This window comes from Sander lucioperca, chromosome 6, assembly GCF_008315115.2.
Source record: "Sander lucioperca isolate FBNREF2018 chromosome 6, SLUC_FBN_1.2, whole genome shotgun sequence".
In the NCBI taxonomy this organism is placed as follows: Eukaryota; Metazoa; Chordata; class Actinopteri; order Perciformes; family Percidae; genus Sander; species Sander lucioperca.
Window position 1 is genome coordinate 35,038,419 of NC_050178.1, and position 17,311 is coordinate 35,055,729.

Sequence of the window (17,311 nt, forward strand, 5' to 3'; positions counted from 1 at the left end):
CACTTCTTGGTATGATCAGGATGTCCCTCATCAACATATTGAGACTGTCAGAAAGATGAGCAGTCCATTGGTGGTTTCCATGGCAACAGTTCTGTGGTTTCCCTCACGGCTGATTCAGAACAGCCAGCTGGACAGCAGATGATCTGCTTTAGCCATGACAACATTTATTCGGCAGGTTTTTGCTGAAAGAATGCATCAGGTTATGTTGGAGACCAAACACAGCTCCACATGAGTAGGTTTACTGTCTGTGTGACTAGACTTGGACATGGAAATGCTGAAAAAGATGTCAAAAGGGTTTGATCCATGGCTTAAGCTGTCAAGGTACCATGTTGTAACCACCCATTTATATTTTCTAATGAATTAATTCCTTATTAGGAATTGAAGTTTGCAGCCCCATGGGGCTCAGTGGGAAAAGTGTGGCACCAGCCCTGCAAGTGTAAAGGGTTTGATTTGTGATAGCAAGGGTCAACCACACATTGGATTATACAATAAATGTCCTAAACCACAGAATATCAGCATAACAGGTCATACATTAAAACAAGTCCTGCAGTCCAACAAAGCAGCACACACAACATATATCTATTTGTTTAACTCTTTGCCTCTCAGGCCATATCTGGTTAGACAATCTGCACTGCACTGGTGGAGAGAAGAGCCTGGCTGAGTGTCACTCCAATGGCTTTGGAGTTTCGGACTGCAAACATTCAGAAGATGTCGGAGTGGTGTGCACCCAAAAGCGCATTCCAGGCTTTAAGTTCATCCAGAACCAGGCCAACAACGATGAGGTAGGTTCCCATGGAGCAACACCCTCACAAATAAACCTGCACACATTCGGCATATTTCCAGTAAATAGATACGTCTCTATAAACTCACACAAGTAAACACTAGGCTGGGATCATTTGATCACATAGTTAATAACACTCAAGTAGCATCCACTCATGGTTCAAGTACACACACGTAACCTGAACAGATGTTCAACACAATAAAAAAAGGAACAGAGCATAGGCTTTGGATGAAAGAAAAACCTTATCATAGTGCATTGCTCCAAGAATCTCAAAGTATTTATTTCAAATCTTTCCAACTTTCCAGACTGAGCCAGACAGATCAGTGAATTAAATGTAATTTCTGTCTGTCTGTCTGTAGATATTAAGAGGAGCAATATTTTGCTGCTTTAAAACAGTCTTTATATTGCTGTGGGTAACCATTGTCAACTTATGATACATGTTCAAACAAAATACCCAAAATGCCACTTGACACGACAGCCGACAATGACTGATTTGTAAATCTATGAAATAGTGGTGTACTAAATCAGGTTGCACCATTAAAACTTAAGAAATTTCTTAGCTAGTAAAGACTCTGGTAATGTGTAAATCGGTTGGTAGGAAACATAACTTCATGCTTTCATGATTGATTACAGAATCAATCATGAAAGCATGAAGTTCCTGTAGCATCAGCTGCAGAGCTATATTGTGTTGTTTCTTGACATTTTCTTATTATTAAACAGCATTTTAATCAAGTGTCAGGTCAGATCTATCGATCATATCCCATTACCTGTTTTACTCTTCACTCTCAGTTAATATATTAGCAAGCTAACGTTACTTTTGTCAGTTATGCTAGCTAGCTAGCTAGCTAATCAGCAGTTACAGCTGGAAGTTTGTAGGCGTAAAAGTTCTTTAACAATTCACCTCCGTGTACAAACTTGTATGTGTGCAACCTTTTAAATTTAGTGATACATAAATCTCCACTTAGTAATCACTTACATTATAAAAAGGCTAAGAACTTACGAACAGCTGTTGCAACCAACTCCAGTATTTTGCTCTTTGTATGATTAAATGGATACAACTAGTAATCAAAATAATGGCCATATGGGTACTAAATCAGAATGTCTGGACAAAAGTGCTTTCGTGTACTTACGTGTATTTGCCATGACATGAAGTGAAGTAATCTGCAAGTCAGCGTATAATGTTGAGCTGTCCACTTCGCCATTTGCACTAATGGCTTTGCCAGCCAGGCTCCCATTACACTATCCCTGCCCACACCGGACCCCCACTCTGCAGCCTTGGAGATTTTGGAAATGACTCAGAGAGGGGGAAGACCATCCTGTCTGGCTGCAGAGAACGCCTTTGTACCGGATGGAAAGTCAGTGTGGGTTTGTTGACATGATGGGAGAAAGGGAGGGAGAGAAGAGGATAAAGATATTATTTCATCTTGTCTGAGAACATGTTTTTAAAAGATACTTCCGTAGAGGGTTTCCCTGTTAAGACCAGACTGATAAAATGAAGCAACATTTCTTTGGCAGCTTAGAACACAGTCGATGCTTTAACACTTCATGACTGCATTCATACTAGAGTGTTTTGTTTGTTCATACTAGAAGTCGGGTGGGAGACTTGGCTGTTACCAGACTTTCTAAAACAGCCAGAACAGTCAGTGACTGTGATTTTTACTGGGTTCAGTAAAGGCAACACGCCTGAGGAGAACATCTGAAATCCCTGTGTATTTTTGTCATGCCTAGTTTAGTTACGAGAATGGAGGAATAGAAGACAGGAGAAATTGACATCTTTAATCCCAAACTGAACCCTATTCACAATGTTCTTTGCACAGGTCGTGTATGTAAGCAGCACCCTCTTGTTCCCTATTTGTCTTGTGTATTTAGGGTCTCTGGGGTGTTACTGCAGTTCAGTCCCCCACCCTGTAAATATTTCCTTGGTCTGGCCAGAGCCTTTCAAGTTGCAGGGAAGAGGAATAGGGAAAGGTGTAGCTACACCTCTTTAACCATGCTTGAGCTGACGTCAGCAATGGCCAGCACTGTTCCTTCAATCTGTTTATTCACAGCATGAATTGACATTCTGTGCTCTATCTGGAAAGTTAACACCCTAACCGAGCTTGCACTACAGTCTAAGTAGAGGTCACTGCTAAAAGGTTGGGGCAATTAGTATTTTTGCTTTTACGTGAATGCTTTCCGACTTTCAAGATGCAGACTGATCTCATGAAGTGACACGCCAATTCATATGCCATGATTTGTGTGTTATAAAGACGCATACTCGCTATTTTGCGTGTTTATCAACGCCATTTGGCCTCCATTGACTTACATTACCTTGCGATTGCGTGTGAATTGACGCCGTATGAAAGGCCAAAAATCCGCATAAGGAGGTTGGTTGAGGTGGTAGGTGGGTAAAACGCAGGACTTTCACCCAGGAGAGCGGCCATCGCGTCCTGTGTGTGGCGTTTCCTTTGTGTCCCTCGTGTGATGTTTCCTAGTGATGGTCAAATGAAGCTTTGCAAACCACTGTCTTTATTTTCTGAGCTCACTAGATGGCGCTCTCTGTTCAACAAAGGGGTGAAAACACACTGAATTGCCATTCCTTTAACCTTTTTCTTTGAACAGAGAGCGCCATCTAGTGAGCTCAGAAAATAAAGACAGTGGTTCGCGAAGCTTCATTTGACCATCACTAATGTTTCCTTTCCACGTTTGTTCTTTTCCTAAACCCAACCTCGTTCTTCTTTTCTTAAACCCAACCGTTTCTTCTTTTCAACCTAAACCCAACTTGTTCTTCTTTTCCTAATCCCAACCGTTTCTTCTTTTCAACCCAACCCCCACATGCCACGTGGCTTGAGAAAGCTGTTGCAGACTGCAGTCAGCTGTATACAACGTAGACATACACACGGACAGCTGAAAATGCGTACAGATAACACGCCTCTTGACTTTGGGAAAGTGGCGTGTATGTTTACGCAAAGTCATGCTGTCACGTTGCAAGATGATAAATCTTTAAATATTTGAAATATCGAGAGTGCGGCCTACCAGGGCGTTGTGCTCTCTTAACTTGTAGTGTCAGTGATGTGTCAGTTTAGTGTTGACATGATTTAAGTAAAGATTTTGAATTTGAGTTACAGAATTTGGATTACCAGCATTTTTTTCTTTTAGATATGGAGTAGTTTTTCAGTACTGTATATCAGGGCAACTCTACAGGTCACAAAGTTGCTTCAAACAGCAATTATTTTGTTTCGTAAGCGATACATTGTGAGACTACTAACAGTTTATGGGAATATGTGGAGTTTAGACCATATGCTCACTTTGGCAAGTTCAGCTTTGACCACAAATAATAGTCTACTGAAAACATCAGTATGTCATTTATGAAAACAGCAGCTTCCACTGGCACGAGTTGCAATGGAAGACATGCTAAGCAGAAATACCATTAAAGCTTTAGCATTTACAAAATATCAAGTCAATAATCAAGTTTTGCTAAAAACTAATCTTGAAGTGTCTTTGTCAGCCAGCTAAAGCTCTTGTCAGTCGCCATTTAACGTCTGACATTACCAACTGCAAGTCATGCATGTCAGTCTGCTACCGATCTGTCCTCTGAAGACGAAAGTCATCGCTCTTAACATTACAAACTTTCTCGGCTAGTTATGCAACACTCATAACACAACAACAGAACATGCATTTTTTTTATCTATTAGTGGGGACTTTTCAACCAACTCTGCCATTTTTGCTTGCACACTGCACATGTAAATCATTGTCCACAGGATCAGTGATAAATACGTCATCTTCATGAGAAGATGCCTCAAATGTCTGTATACGTTAGATGTTTATGAGAGAGGGTGATGTGTCATTTAAAGGAAAATTATAGGTTCATGGTTTTATAGGAGTTATTCCAGGATGTTCATTACTTTGTGTTTTCCAAAATGTTGGCATTGCTAGCATTGCATAATACATTGTCCCCTGCAAAAGAGTTCCAGTGGGAACTGTTGCTTTGTTGCACTCTAATACGTACCTTTTTGATTGTTCACAAGCCAATGCAAATAAAGAAAATAAGATTTAGATAAATCGCATACTCCTGCTTGAAGCTCACACATCATTATAAACAGATTACATGTCTAGATGAGTTCATCTTCCGCCTGAAGGGATGAGAAAAAAATTTTGCCCCAAAAACAGCTGCAGTTGCCCACCACTTAGTGAGTTCACTCCAACTAAACACTTACCATCCAGAATCAACACAAAGACGTCAGAAGCCAGTTGTACTAACAGAATGCAGTGGTTAAAAGACTTTTGATTCGTTGCACATCTAAACAGGGCAAAGGTTGCTCTTCTCCATCATGCGCGACGGTGTCCGCTTACATGAATTCCAGTTCCTCACATTCGCTGCTATACAACAAAAGGAAACCCGAGCCAAAGTTGGATTTGCCTCCAACATGATGTATGCAAAAGGCTTGTGAGGAGGAGAGTGATCGAGGGGAGAAAAGGTACATGTGTGCGCTGAAGCCGGTTTCTCTCCTGTGGATAGAGTAGCAGACAGATCCACCACATGTTCAACAGCTGGATCACACTGTGGCCTTAGCTGTCCTTTGGGCTGCTGACACCTGCACTTTAGGATTACCATAGCATTTTAGACTTAGTAAATATGAATTATTGTATGTGCAGTGCACATATGCATCAAGACTAAAGTTTCAGATATTACACAATTTAAGCTACTGAAATGTGAGATAAACGTTGATTTGAGTGGCCTAAATTAAAGCCCCATTTCAATACAAAGCATCTAAACTTGAAGGAATAGTTTGGCTTTTTGGAAGTCATTATTTTTTGTTACTAAGAGTTGGATGAGTAGATTCATACCATTCTAATGTCTAGCCACACATAAAGCTGTACCCAGGCGACTGTTAGCTTATTTTAGCATGGACATTGGAATGAAAATTTCAATTATGAAATATTATATATATATGAAATATTTCTACATGTTTACAATTAATTTAAGGCCAGTTTGAGATTAGCCCTGTATGTGTGCGTCTAGTCTACCTATATTAATGAATATTTTCCTTTCTGTTGTCATGATGGGAGCAGTGCACTCACTGATAGATATTCCACATGCAAAGCACACAGCCACACACACACACACACACACACACACACACACACACTCAGTCAAGTCAGTCAGGCAAACTTGGGGCAGAAAGTGGGGTAGGGCAGATGTGAAAGTCATTTGAAAGAGCCTCGCTGTTCTCCTGCTTTTCATCTAAACTATGGCATGATTATCATTCATACTTGCCATGTTTTGTAGGGTGGGACGGAGGGGTAGGTGGGTGAGTAGGTGGGTGGGTGTCTGGAGGCACGTGTAGATAAACGTGCAGCATGGCTGGAGGGCTGAATAAAGCGGAAGAAATGCACAGTAGTGGAAGCATTAGTCAGACACTGGCTAGACCACAGTCTCATGTTCACACATTACATACTGAGGGGGACCCAGACACAAAATAGTCTGCTCTCCATTTGGAAAGAGTTCAGTAATGGTCAAAGCTCGCTTCAGAGACTAGTAATGAATAGAGCTAAATAAAGTAGTTTTCTTTCTTTTTCTGTAACTCGCCATTTACAAACAAGGCCAAGAATCATGCTGTCAAGTCCAGCTAACCAGTTCTAAACATTTAAAAACTTGTGAAATGTTGACCATTTATGATTTTTTTTTTACATAGAACAGGAAAAGAGTACTTTTGGAAAAAGGCCACATAATGAATGAATCACTACAGTACAGTGAGTCAGTCACAAAGACTGTAAGATGAAGCAACTTTATAGAAATGTTCAGTTGAGAATTAACCTCAGTATGACCTGCAGAATGGAAAACCTGCTCTCATTACATCTTCCTCCATCACACATCTAGGCCGATCTGGTTGCCAAAATGGTCAAAGTTTGGAGGAAACAGGTACTGGCCACGATGTGTCGTTTTTACTCTTTGGTTTTTGTATGGATTTAACAAACAAGATACTATGTGTTACATTACATACATGTGTCCATGACAAATTTCTCGTATGTGCAACGTACTTGGCAATAAAGCCCTTTCTGATTCTGATTCTGATTCTGATTGATTAGTGAACTTTAATGGTTCTATTAGGCAAATTTTGTTATCTCTAAAATCTAAAAACTTAATATGTATTTCAGACTGTAATCTGTACTTCCTCCTAACTCCAGATTCACAAATTGATATTATGACATTTTCACTAGAATGTGAAAGACATATCATCATGGGTCCATGTTCTTTGTGCAGCGTTTTTCCACTAAAACTGCTAAAGAAGTGACCAGTGTGTGGATTTGGGCCTCAGCCAAACAGGATTATGCTGCGTTTATGTCTGGTGGTCTGGGTTTGGGGGGGAAATGCCTGGACTGATCCCAGCTGTGGATATCTGTCCTCTTCCCTTTAGTCTCACACGTTCAGACGGCCAGTTTCCTCTCTCTGTGCCAAATGCAACACAGACTAAACCCATCTCAGTGCCCCATTTCATACTCACCTCATACCCCCTATCCCGTCTGGTGTTTTCTGTCTTCACACCTGGCGTCACTTTGATTACTCACCTTTTCTGTTTCACTCCATGTTCTGTATCAGGTGAACTTCTGTTTAGGGCTGCAACTAATGATTATTTTCACAGTCGATTAATCTGTTGATTTTTTTCTCGATTAATCGATTAGTTGTTTGGTCTCTAAAATGTCAGAAAATGGTGAAAAATGTGGATCAGTGTTTCCCAAAAGCCCAAGATGACGTCCTCAAATGTCTTGTTTTGTCCACAACTCAAAGATATTCAGTTTACTGTCCCAGAGGAGAGAAGAAACTAGAAAATATTCACATTTAAGAGGCTGGGATCAGAGGATTTTGACTTTTGTCTTAAAAAAATTACTCAAACCAACTAATCGATTATCAAAATAGTTAGCGATTAATTTAAGAGTTGTCAACTAATCGATTAAACAATTCATCGTTGCAGCTCTATTTCTGTTTAGCCATTTATTAATATATAGCTTACATGTTTGTCATCTTTGTTTTCTTTCTTTCTTTGTTTTTTTTTTCCTGTTAAATTCATGTTTTTATACCATAATGAATAATCTCTCCCATCGTCTCAGAACAGCAGATCCCTGATCATAAGCACGTCTCCTCACCTTCCCATCCTGCCAGGCACCGATGGAAAACACAGTGTCATGCTCTGGCCAGCAGGAATCTGTTCATGAAAGAGTGGTTCTTACCGACTCTAACCACTGCGGTCAGTGGGAGGACCGGGGTCACTGTAGAAACAGTCAGACTTAGTTGTGGCACCTCCTGCATTGCACTCTTCAGTGTTTAGAGCCTTGAACATTCCATCAGGCTGACGCCATCTCAGGAAACCACCCTGTGGGCAAACGTTTAATATTTCTGGGAGACATGCCTGGATGTTTTTTTTTTTTTTGCAGAGTTAAAGAAGCGGGCCATTACAAAATTACTGAGATCAGCTTTTGCATACCACTGAGCAGCTCAGAGTTTTGGCACCCACAGTGCAACCTCACACCCAGCCAGGGCCAAACTGCAGAACTTGGCTTAAAATGAACAATGGCTAATTAGGTAGTTGTTTTCCCAAAACGCCCTGGACGTCAAAGGTTACCATTCCTTCCCGATTTAGGGCTCATCAGGAGAACACATGATACTAACTGGGGTGAACTCCGGTCTGACCAACTGGCTTTACAGCCCTTAAGTGTAGACTGTGGACCACCCGCAGACACTCTCCCAACCGGAACTCTGTCAGCAGCTTCTGTCTTTAGCCTCCCTTTAAAATCTTGATTTACAATTAGAATTTTATGGATTTTTTTTTTTTTTTTACATATCAGTGCTCTGTTTTCTGATCATCCCATGAATCGAAGATGCTACGTGAGCAGTCTATTAAGAGACATTTGGCTAGATTTCTTCCACGCTGACCCTAAGGGAAAAGACTAGTGTTTCTTCTTTTGTGCTCTACTGGTTCGTTTTAGGTTCTTGGCTCACTGCTACAGTGACAATAATGGCATTGATATATTTCACATCATATGTGAATATCAGGTAGCTTTTCATAAAGACTATATACACTCATGAATTACTATTTATTCCCTTTAAGTTTTTTTTATTTGGGAAAACCAAAATACTGTTGCCCACCAACTGCCCACAGGCCTTTACATCTCAACTCTGAAGACGCAACACAGATGGAGCAAAAATTCCAGACATTCATCCAAACTGCTAAGGCCAGGCAACACTTAACAAGTTTAAACAAAGATTTCATCTTCAGATTTTTCAACTTGACTTGTTGTATTTTCAAGCATACATGTATGTGCAAACTGAGATGTCCCTAAAAGGCCACAGTGGCATTTATTTTTTTCTGATACACTTTTGCATTCCCTCACAAAACAAACATAAAACATTATGACTCATAGGCCTCATTGTATTTACAATATATCAAGTGAAACAGTACATGTGAAGTCCAGAGTTTAGATAAAACTAACTATATCCTGTAAATAACATTCTTGTCTTTTAGACATTTAGACCATTTATTTGAGATTATTGAGATATTGACATTTTCTTTTTTTTTTTAGCAATGACACTATGAAAAGTAAAGATTTCTTGGTTTCATTTGACATTGTCAAAAGTCCCCATCAAGGAGATCACATGATCACACATGAGACAGGGAGGATAGCACGAACACCCCCGCCCCCCCTATTATTGCACACAATTACTGTTGAGATGTCTGATTTAATGTTTTTAATTTATTTTGATCTCTCTTCGCGGAGATTAAACTACATAGACAACGATTTTTAAAGAAATCTATGAAGAAAATAAAACTGCTCTCAAACACACTCCCATCCACCCTCCTTTAGAATCTAACGTGTTTAGCATGTGGGGGGGGGGGGGTTCTTTTCTATTGTGTACGTGAGACACTACTGAGAAGGGGTTGAACTGTGTTTATAAGGGACAATTCCAAGTCTTTTCTGTAGTTAAGATATTTCAACCTGGACCAAAGTGGTGGACAAACCGACATTGCCATCTGTAGAGCCACACAGCTAGTATGGCTAAAAATGAGAACAACAAAGTGGGAAAAGTTTTTAAAAAAATGCATTGAAGGTTTAATCATTAATATGTAGCTGTTGTCAGGTCTTTGGTCAGTGGTTGACTTGTATATCATGTTATGAATGACAATTAAAAGTCCTCTAATTAAGGTATGGAATAGTCGATTGAATTCAATTCTTAGTTCAGCACAGGTGTCTCCAGATGCACTAAAGTCTACATAAAGGGGTCTATCGTGTGCAATATAAAATGTGAAAATGGTGTTATATGGCATGCAGTGATGAAACATTTCCTCTGCTGTTTCTCAGGGTTTAACGGTGCAGGTGGAGGATGTGAGGCTCAGGGCCACTTACTCTCAGAGGAAAAGGATTCCCATCACTGAGGGCTTTTTGGAGGTGAAATACGGAGGAAAGTGGAGACAGATCTGCAACGAGGAGTGGACAGAGAAGAACAGCAGGGTTATCTGTGGCATGTACGGCTTCCCCGGAGAGAAACGCTTCAATGCCCGACCCTACAAGTGAGTTATGGTGCTGGGGCCAGCAGTAGGATTTAAATAAGGCCAGTTAGATATATTAAAAGTCTTCACATTAGGTGAAATCTAACATAAACACTTAGCTTTTAGTTGAGTTAATTACAGTTTAGATTATGGGAATATAGTAGTGCTACATATATAATGAATTATTTTAAATTCACACCTGTGTCAAAAACATGCTATAGTCCTGTATGATACATTTTATGTTACCTTAGGATTTCTTTAACTGTTGATTTTCAGTCTTAGTCTATGTTACGTAACGAAATGTTACGTAATCACGTTTATTTACACTGGTCATCACTCAACCCTTCATCCGCTTTCCACGCTGAGATTAAACAGACTCGAGCCTGGAGATTCTTGACAAGAAGCCAAAAACTGCCAGAGGAAGTTTTAGAGAATGAAGGATGGGCCTTGCTGGGAAACCACTGAATGCATTACGTTGTGAAACAGTGGCTCTTTTGGCTGCATGTAATTGTTTCCCTTTGTTCTCCCTCTATTTCCTAGAACACTTTGTGTCTTATCATTTTTATCTGCCAACATGGGAACTGAAGTTCATAATGAAACAGATGTTTACGGCATGTGAGAGAATAACCACATGAGCAACTCTCCCAATCTGGTCGCTACATGAAAGAAAATGTTTCTCTCTTAAGCTCAGACTCAGGTACAAATCCAATAATCAAAGTTTTTGTTTTTAGAAAACAAATGTGGCTACCTGCCCTCCAAGAAGAACACATCTTTGTTGGTTTGGTCTTCAGTAAGGTTTATGTGCGTGAGTTTATGTGTTCATGTTAGTCTAATCTATTTATTACTGTATGCACATCCAGTCAGTGATGGTCTCTATAATCATCTGAAAGGCTCCCAGAACCACAGTTCCACCACAGTCAAATTAAGACCAGAGAGACATCTGACATGCAATTGATTTACAATACCGTGAGTCGACGGGATAATTACGTATGATGTGGTCAAATGTGCAATTTGTATTCAAATGGATGCTTCGTGTAAGGATACTTATGATATAGTAAGATGAAGGCGAAGAAGATGACTTTGATTAAAAATGTCTCTATTTTTATAGTTTTGGTAGACATGATCTCATCTGATTTGATGCATATGGATGCATTTTAACTGAGGAAAGCACACTATGAGGTGCATCAAACCAGCAAAGAACACTTTGTTTTTTGTTTATCACTTAAGATTACAAAGTCTGTGTAGGTTTTAAAGTGTGTGGTCTCACAAAGTTCACTGTTTTACAGAGGTGAAGGATCACAATCAATCTTTCTTTTATCTGGAACAACAAAGGACAGCTCTATTCACCAAATGTGCCAATAAACTCTCAATAAAATTTAGCATCGCCTCCAATTTCACGGACCAGAAATTGTTCTTGTATTCAAATTCAAATTGACTACATTCTGTTTACAGCATCTGGATAAGCAGTACGAACTGAAAGATGTAGCTCATGCTGGTTTCATTACATAGTCTGCTTCTTCCCAGGCCCAGACCTGTTGTTGGGGTCCTCAATGACCCTGATGACTTCTATTCAAGTGTAGGGGTCATGAGAGTAGTAAGGTACTCTCACAACAATACCCCCATTGTGCTTCACAGCGTAGTATGGTTATTGTTGTCCCACTTCCCATAAAACAGCTAATTAATATTTCTGTGAGGGTGTGAGAAAGAATTGTAAAATATTTCATGCACTGATTGGGCTGATGCTGCTGTTATAAAATAATTTACTGTAATGCCAACCATTTTCCAAACCAAGATTTCCAAGATGTTTTTAATACCTGCAGTGGTTCAGGCCTGTATGGTATAAAATTACTTTTGTTTCCCTTTTTTTTGATTTGATATAGAAAGTCTCTCACATCCATATGCCACCATTGTTAGGTAACCAAAATTGGCATTGACTGTTCTGAAAGCTCTTCTTTGTTGTTGTGTGATGTGCTCATGGAAATGCAGCTCAGCGGGTGATAATTAAGTGTTTAATATCAGAGCCTCTCACCCAGCACTTGAACGCACCAAGCGGACCACTTTTCAAAACAATCAATGCAACAGCATTACCGTGCAAAGATGGCATAATATAACGAAAAGGCTGACGACATGTTCACTGTGATGGATTGCCTTTCTGAAGCAAGTTTCAAGTCTGCAGGTTTTGGCATGAACTGATACCCACCATGGGTACCCAAAAAGTTGGAAAAAGGTTGTCATTCTTTAACATGAAAAACGATAACATGCTTTCTAAAGTGGCTGGCAGTAATCTAAATTTATACAAACGAACAGAAAAACCATACAATATAATATGTAACAGTTTGTAATATTGTATCATTCCTTCTCAGATTGCTGGCCTCGCGTCGTAAGAAGAACTTCTGGGGTTTCTCTGTCAACTGCACAGGCAACGAGGCTGACCTGTCCGATTGTAAGATAGGTCGAGAGATAAAGCGGAAGGGCAACAGCACCTGTGAGCAGGGCATGCCTGTAGTGGTCAGCTGTGTGCCTGGACGTGCCTTTGCTCCCAGCGTCAGCGCCGGCTACAGGAAGGCCTACAGGTTGGAGGTAGGTCGGATTTTGCACGCTTAGCTGCACAGCTGATCCGTAGTGAGCTCTGTCACTTCATACGAAAAATATCTTGGGTTTAAAACTCAGCTGTAGTCCTTTTTGTGTGGTGTTTGCATGTTATTTCAGTGTTAAAGTGGACAACAGGGATCTTTAACTATTTATGTGGCAATGTGCAGTGCTTCATTAGAGTTATTGGCCGTTTTAATTAGGTACAGTGAATGTATAGGAATTTGTCTTTATTACATTACATTACATGTCATTTAGCTGACGCTTTTATCCAAAGCGACTTACAATTAAGTGCTTTCAACTGTGAAGGTTCAAACTCCAGACCACAAGTAGTAAGTGCAAATACAGTAGCTTTAAAAAGGCAAAGCTACAAAGAGACAAATGAAAGTGCATTTTTTATCCGAGGTGTAGTCGGAAGAGATGCGTTTTTAGCCTTCGGCGGAAGATGTGTAGGCTTTCGGCCATCCTGATATCGATGGGGAGCTCGTTCCACCATTTGGGAGCCAGGACAGTGAACAGTCGGGATTTCGTTGAGTGATTAGTTCTCCCTCGCTGTGAGGGAGCAGCAAGCAGTTTGGCTGATGCAGAACGAAGTGGGCGGGTTGGGGTATATGGTTTGACCATGTTCTGGATGTAAGCGGGTGCTGATCCGTTCGTGGCCCTGTACGTAAGTACTAGTGTTTTGAAGCGGATGCGGGCCGCAATTGGTAACCAGTGAAGAGAGCGGAGGAGAGGTGTAGTGTGAGAGAACTTGGGGAGGTTGAAGACAAGTCGAGCCGCTGCATTCTGAATGAGCTGCATGATGGCATTTATGAAAGGACAGACAACCAACTTACGTATTACTTAACAGTGCATACTGAAATAATGAGACAGAAAGGAAAACTGGACGTTTAACTGCAATACATGCCATAGACTGTGTTTAAAATACTTGATAAATTACTATGTAAATGCAGGCAGCTTGTCAGGCAAAGGAGGGCGGTTAAGGTCAATAATTGCATTGGATTTTGGTGACTTTATTTGACTGAGCAGAATCAGATGTTTGGAAAAAATGAGTGTTTCTAATAAGGAAGAAAACAGTCATCTGCCCATCTGGACAACTCAGTCTTCACTTGTGGAAGAACAATTATAAACTGAATTAAAGCTGCAAGCAGCGCTGGACGGGCCCTCGCACCTCCTCGCGTGTCGGGGTTACTGGCGGACGGCGCACCACGCGGGCGTGCATTTGCGCAATCGTCGGACACAGCGTGCACGGTGGAGTGTGCGCCGTTTGAGATGTTGTATTGCAAATGTTGTACAAAGTGTAGGGGGTGGGGCAAACCACAGGGTATTACTCCAATGAGCTTTTTTGTACGTCTTGACATGGTACTTATGCATACCAGATTTCGTGAGTCTACGTCAAACATACTACAGGGGCTCAATTTTTGAAGTTTTGTAGGGGGCGCTAGCGAGGCATTTTTTCACGCCTATCTACGAAACCCTTAAAATATCAAATTTTTCACCAGGCCTGATGCGTGTGCAAAGTTTGGTGAGTGTTTGAGTATGATAAGGTCCCCAAAAAGGTGATGAATAAAGAATTCCTTCAGTTTCAACAGGGCCTTTGCTACTGTCGGCGCTCGGGCCCTAAACATATCAGCAGACTTCCTGACACTGCAGATGTTTGACATTTCTTGAAAAACTTCTAATTATTAGTTAGACTCTTCAATTAACTCATCTTTATTTTCCAAAGAAAAACATGCATGTGATTTCATAGTGCTAATTTGAATGTCCAATTCAAAATGTTTGCTGTCCAGATATGCTGCTGCATTATTATTACATTATAAGAACTATACATGTTTATGTAAATACAGAGTTGAGGAAGCACATGATATACTACACTATAATTAATTATTGATAAGTCTAGCACTGGGTTACACCATTTCCTGCTTATTAATCGATTGACCCTGTAGTCAAGCATCTGGAATGGATGAATTCTAAACATCTGTCATGTATACATTATTAGTTGTTTTGTTTGCTTGGTGTTGTTGTAATGTTTACAAGTTATTACAAAGGTAACACCTATTTTCTCTCTACCCCGTTAAACGTGGAACAATTGTAATCCAATTAGGACTCAATTAAAAGCAGGATTGTACAAGTGAATTCTTTTTATACTTTCAGCTTTTTTTTTTATTTACATCTCTGATCAGAATCAGAATCAGTTGTAACGGCCAAGTAAGTGTGAACACAAACAGGGAATTTAACACCTCTTGCTCTCAAAGTACATACACAGAAATACATATTTGGCTAAAAAAAAAATTATTCTGAAAGGTTGACATAAACGTTTGACTACTATGTACAGATAAAAGTTTGTGTTACACTTTACTTGAAGGTATCTACATAAGAGTGACATGACACTGTCATGAACGTGTCATAAACATTATAAACAAGTCATAAACGTTTATGACATAACACTTCTGTCATTAAGTGTCATTCGGTTTTTGTCATGACAAGTTAGGGTTAGGGTTAGAGTTAGGGTTCATGTGTCATGACACTGTCATGTGTTCATGACAGTGTCATGTCACTCTTATGTAGATACCTTCAAGTAAAGTGTTACCAAAGTTTGTATATAAAAAAGTTAATGTATACACACACACACACACACACACACACACACACACACACACACACACACACACACACACACACACACACACGTAAACAAACAGCTCAATGAGGATTTCATCTCTAAAGCAAAAGCAGTTGTGTGTGCAGCATAGTGAGCCTGCTGCCTGCTTGTTTATTGATCTTGAGCAAATCATTATTCAGGATATGACTAGTTATCAAAGACAGCACAATGCTGCATACTGCAAATATGTCCAAATGTAAAAGAGTTGACTCATTTAAATAAATAAATCCAGTTAATTTAAACTTCATCAATTGCTATAGATTTTAGTAATAACAATTTTAATTCTCTGTAACATTTTCACTAATCTTTGGTGGACTGTTTCTGTAGCAACCCCTGGTGCGTCTTAGAGGCGGAGCTATGATTGGTGAGGGGCGAGTGGAGGTGTTGAAGAACGGGGAGTGGGGGACAGTGTGCGACGACAACTGGAACATTCGAGCTGCCACCGTGGTGTGTCGAGAGCTGGGATTCGGTAGCGCCAAAGAGGCCTTGACTGGTGCCCGACTGGGACAAGGTATGACCTACAGATTAGTCACTCTATATACTGTAAATGGTGGTACACTGGTATTAGAGTATGGAGAGTGTGCCCAAATAAAATAAAATGTAAAATGATTTCCAAATATAGACTTTTTAGGAGGGGGGAGTCTTACAAATCACCATTTGAATGCAAATAGAATTAATTAATTTATGATGCAATTCTTCGTCAATGTATCAACTTATATATTGATTATAATTAGAGAGCAACTTAACACCCGGTTTTAGCTTGATACCCCCCTTCACAAGTTAAAAAAAGACATTGAATTATTTTGAATTTTTTGATAAAAAAAGGTGGATTTAGTGTAGAGTTACTCTTTAAAACACCGAAATAAATTGGGCTGGGCCGAAATTGCAGTACAGACAAGCCAAATATATTTTTGAGGTAATTCAGAAACAGCTTCTTCATTATGTAGTTCGGGGCATTCCTTGGTCACAATTCTTTACTGTGATATCCAAATATAAAGGATTTATTGTTATCAATTTTTTGGCTTCAAATATCCAGTATTGGTACGGGTTTGGAAGAAGTCAAACATGTATTCTGGTAGCACACTCCTGACTACATACGTACACTGGAACATTGAAGACCACAGTCACAACTCTCAGCCATACACATAGACAGCCCCTTCACACATTCAGGGATCTTTCAGGCTTTTAGCTTTGATGACAGTCCACATTTACAGCACTTAATACTCAACAGACATCCAAGCACAGCTTCAAGCAGAACTCTTTCCCAGCTGTGAAAATGAAAGGTATGGACTGAAACCAAAGATCTCCACCTTTACCTTATCTTTGGCCTCTGTATCACCACCTGTTTCTGTCTCACTTTAATCAGCGCAGACCTTAAGTCAGCATATAAATACATTGGGGAGTGTATGGAGTAGCACATTAATGCCTAGACCTAAACCTGATTCTGTGAAATGCAATATACCACAGCCTTATAAGAATCACATGTGCGTTGGCTCTGTTGTCCTCTCCTCTGCCTTATTCTCACAGCAAAACACAAGAGCGCACAAAATGTTCCAGCAAGAAAAAAACAGCCTTCAGGGTTTCAGAGGAATTATTTGTTGGAGCGTGCACAAGGTTATTTGAGGGATGGATTTCTTTACGAGCTGACCACTCCATCCTAAAAGGGGTGCGATACACAGACCAGGGGCTTGAAATAACTGATTGTGTTTGTTTTCAGAAGTCACTGAATTGGACTAAACAAGAATGTCAATAAAA

The 17,311-nt window shown here is 40.1% G+C and overlaps 1 protein-coding gene across 1 annotated transcript in view; it reads left to right on the plus strand.

The window, feature by feature from the left end:
* Positions 1-17,311, plus strand: part of LOC116034379 (lysyl oxidase homolog 2A-like) — a 33,847-nt gene that overhangs the window by 4,431 nt on the left and 12,105 nt on the right. Inside the window, exons 3-6 of the mRNA XM_031277065.2 lie at positions 607-782; positions 10,118-10,326; positions 12,669-12,885; positions 15,884-16,067. Of these exons, the coding sequence (XP_031132925.1) occupies positions 607-782; positions 10,118-10,326; positions 12,669-12,885; positions 15,884-16,067 (786 nt within the window). The remainder of the gene's footprint in view (positions 1-606; positions 783-10,117; positions 10,327-12,668; positions 12,886-15,883; positions 16,068-17,311) is intronic.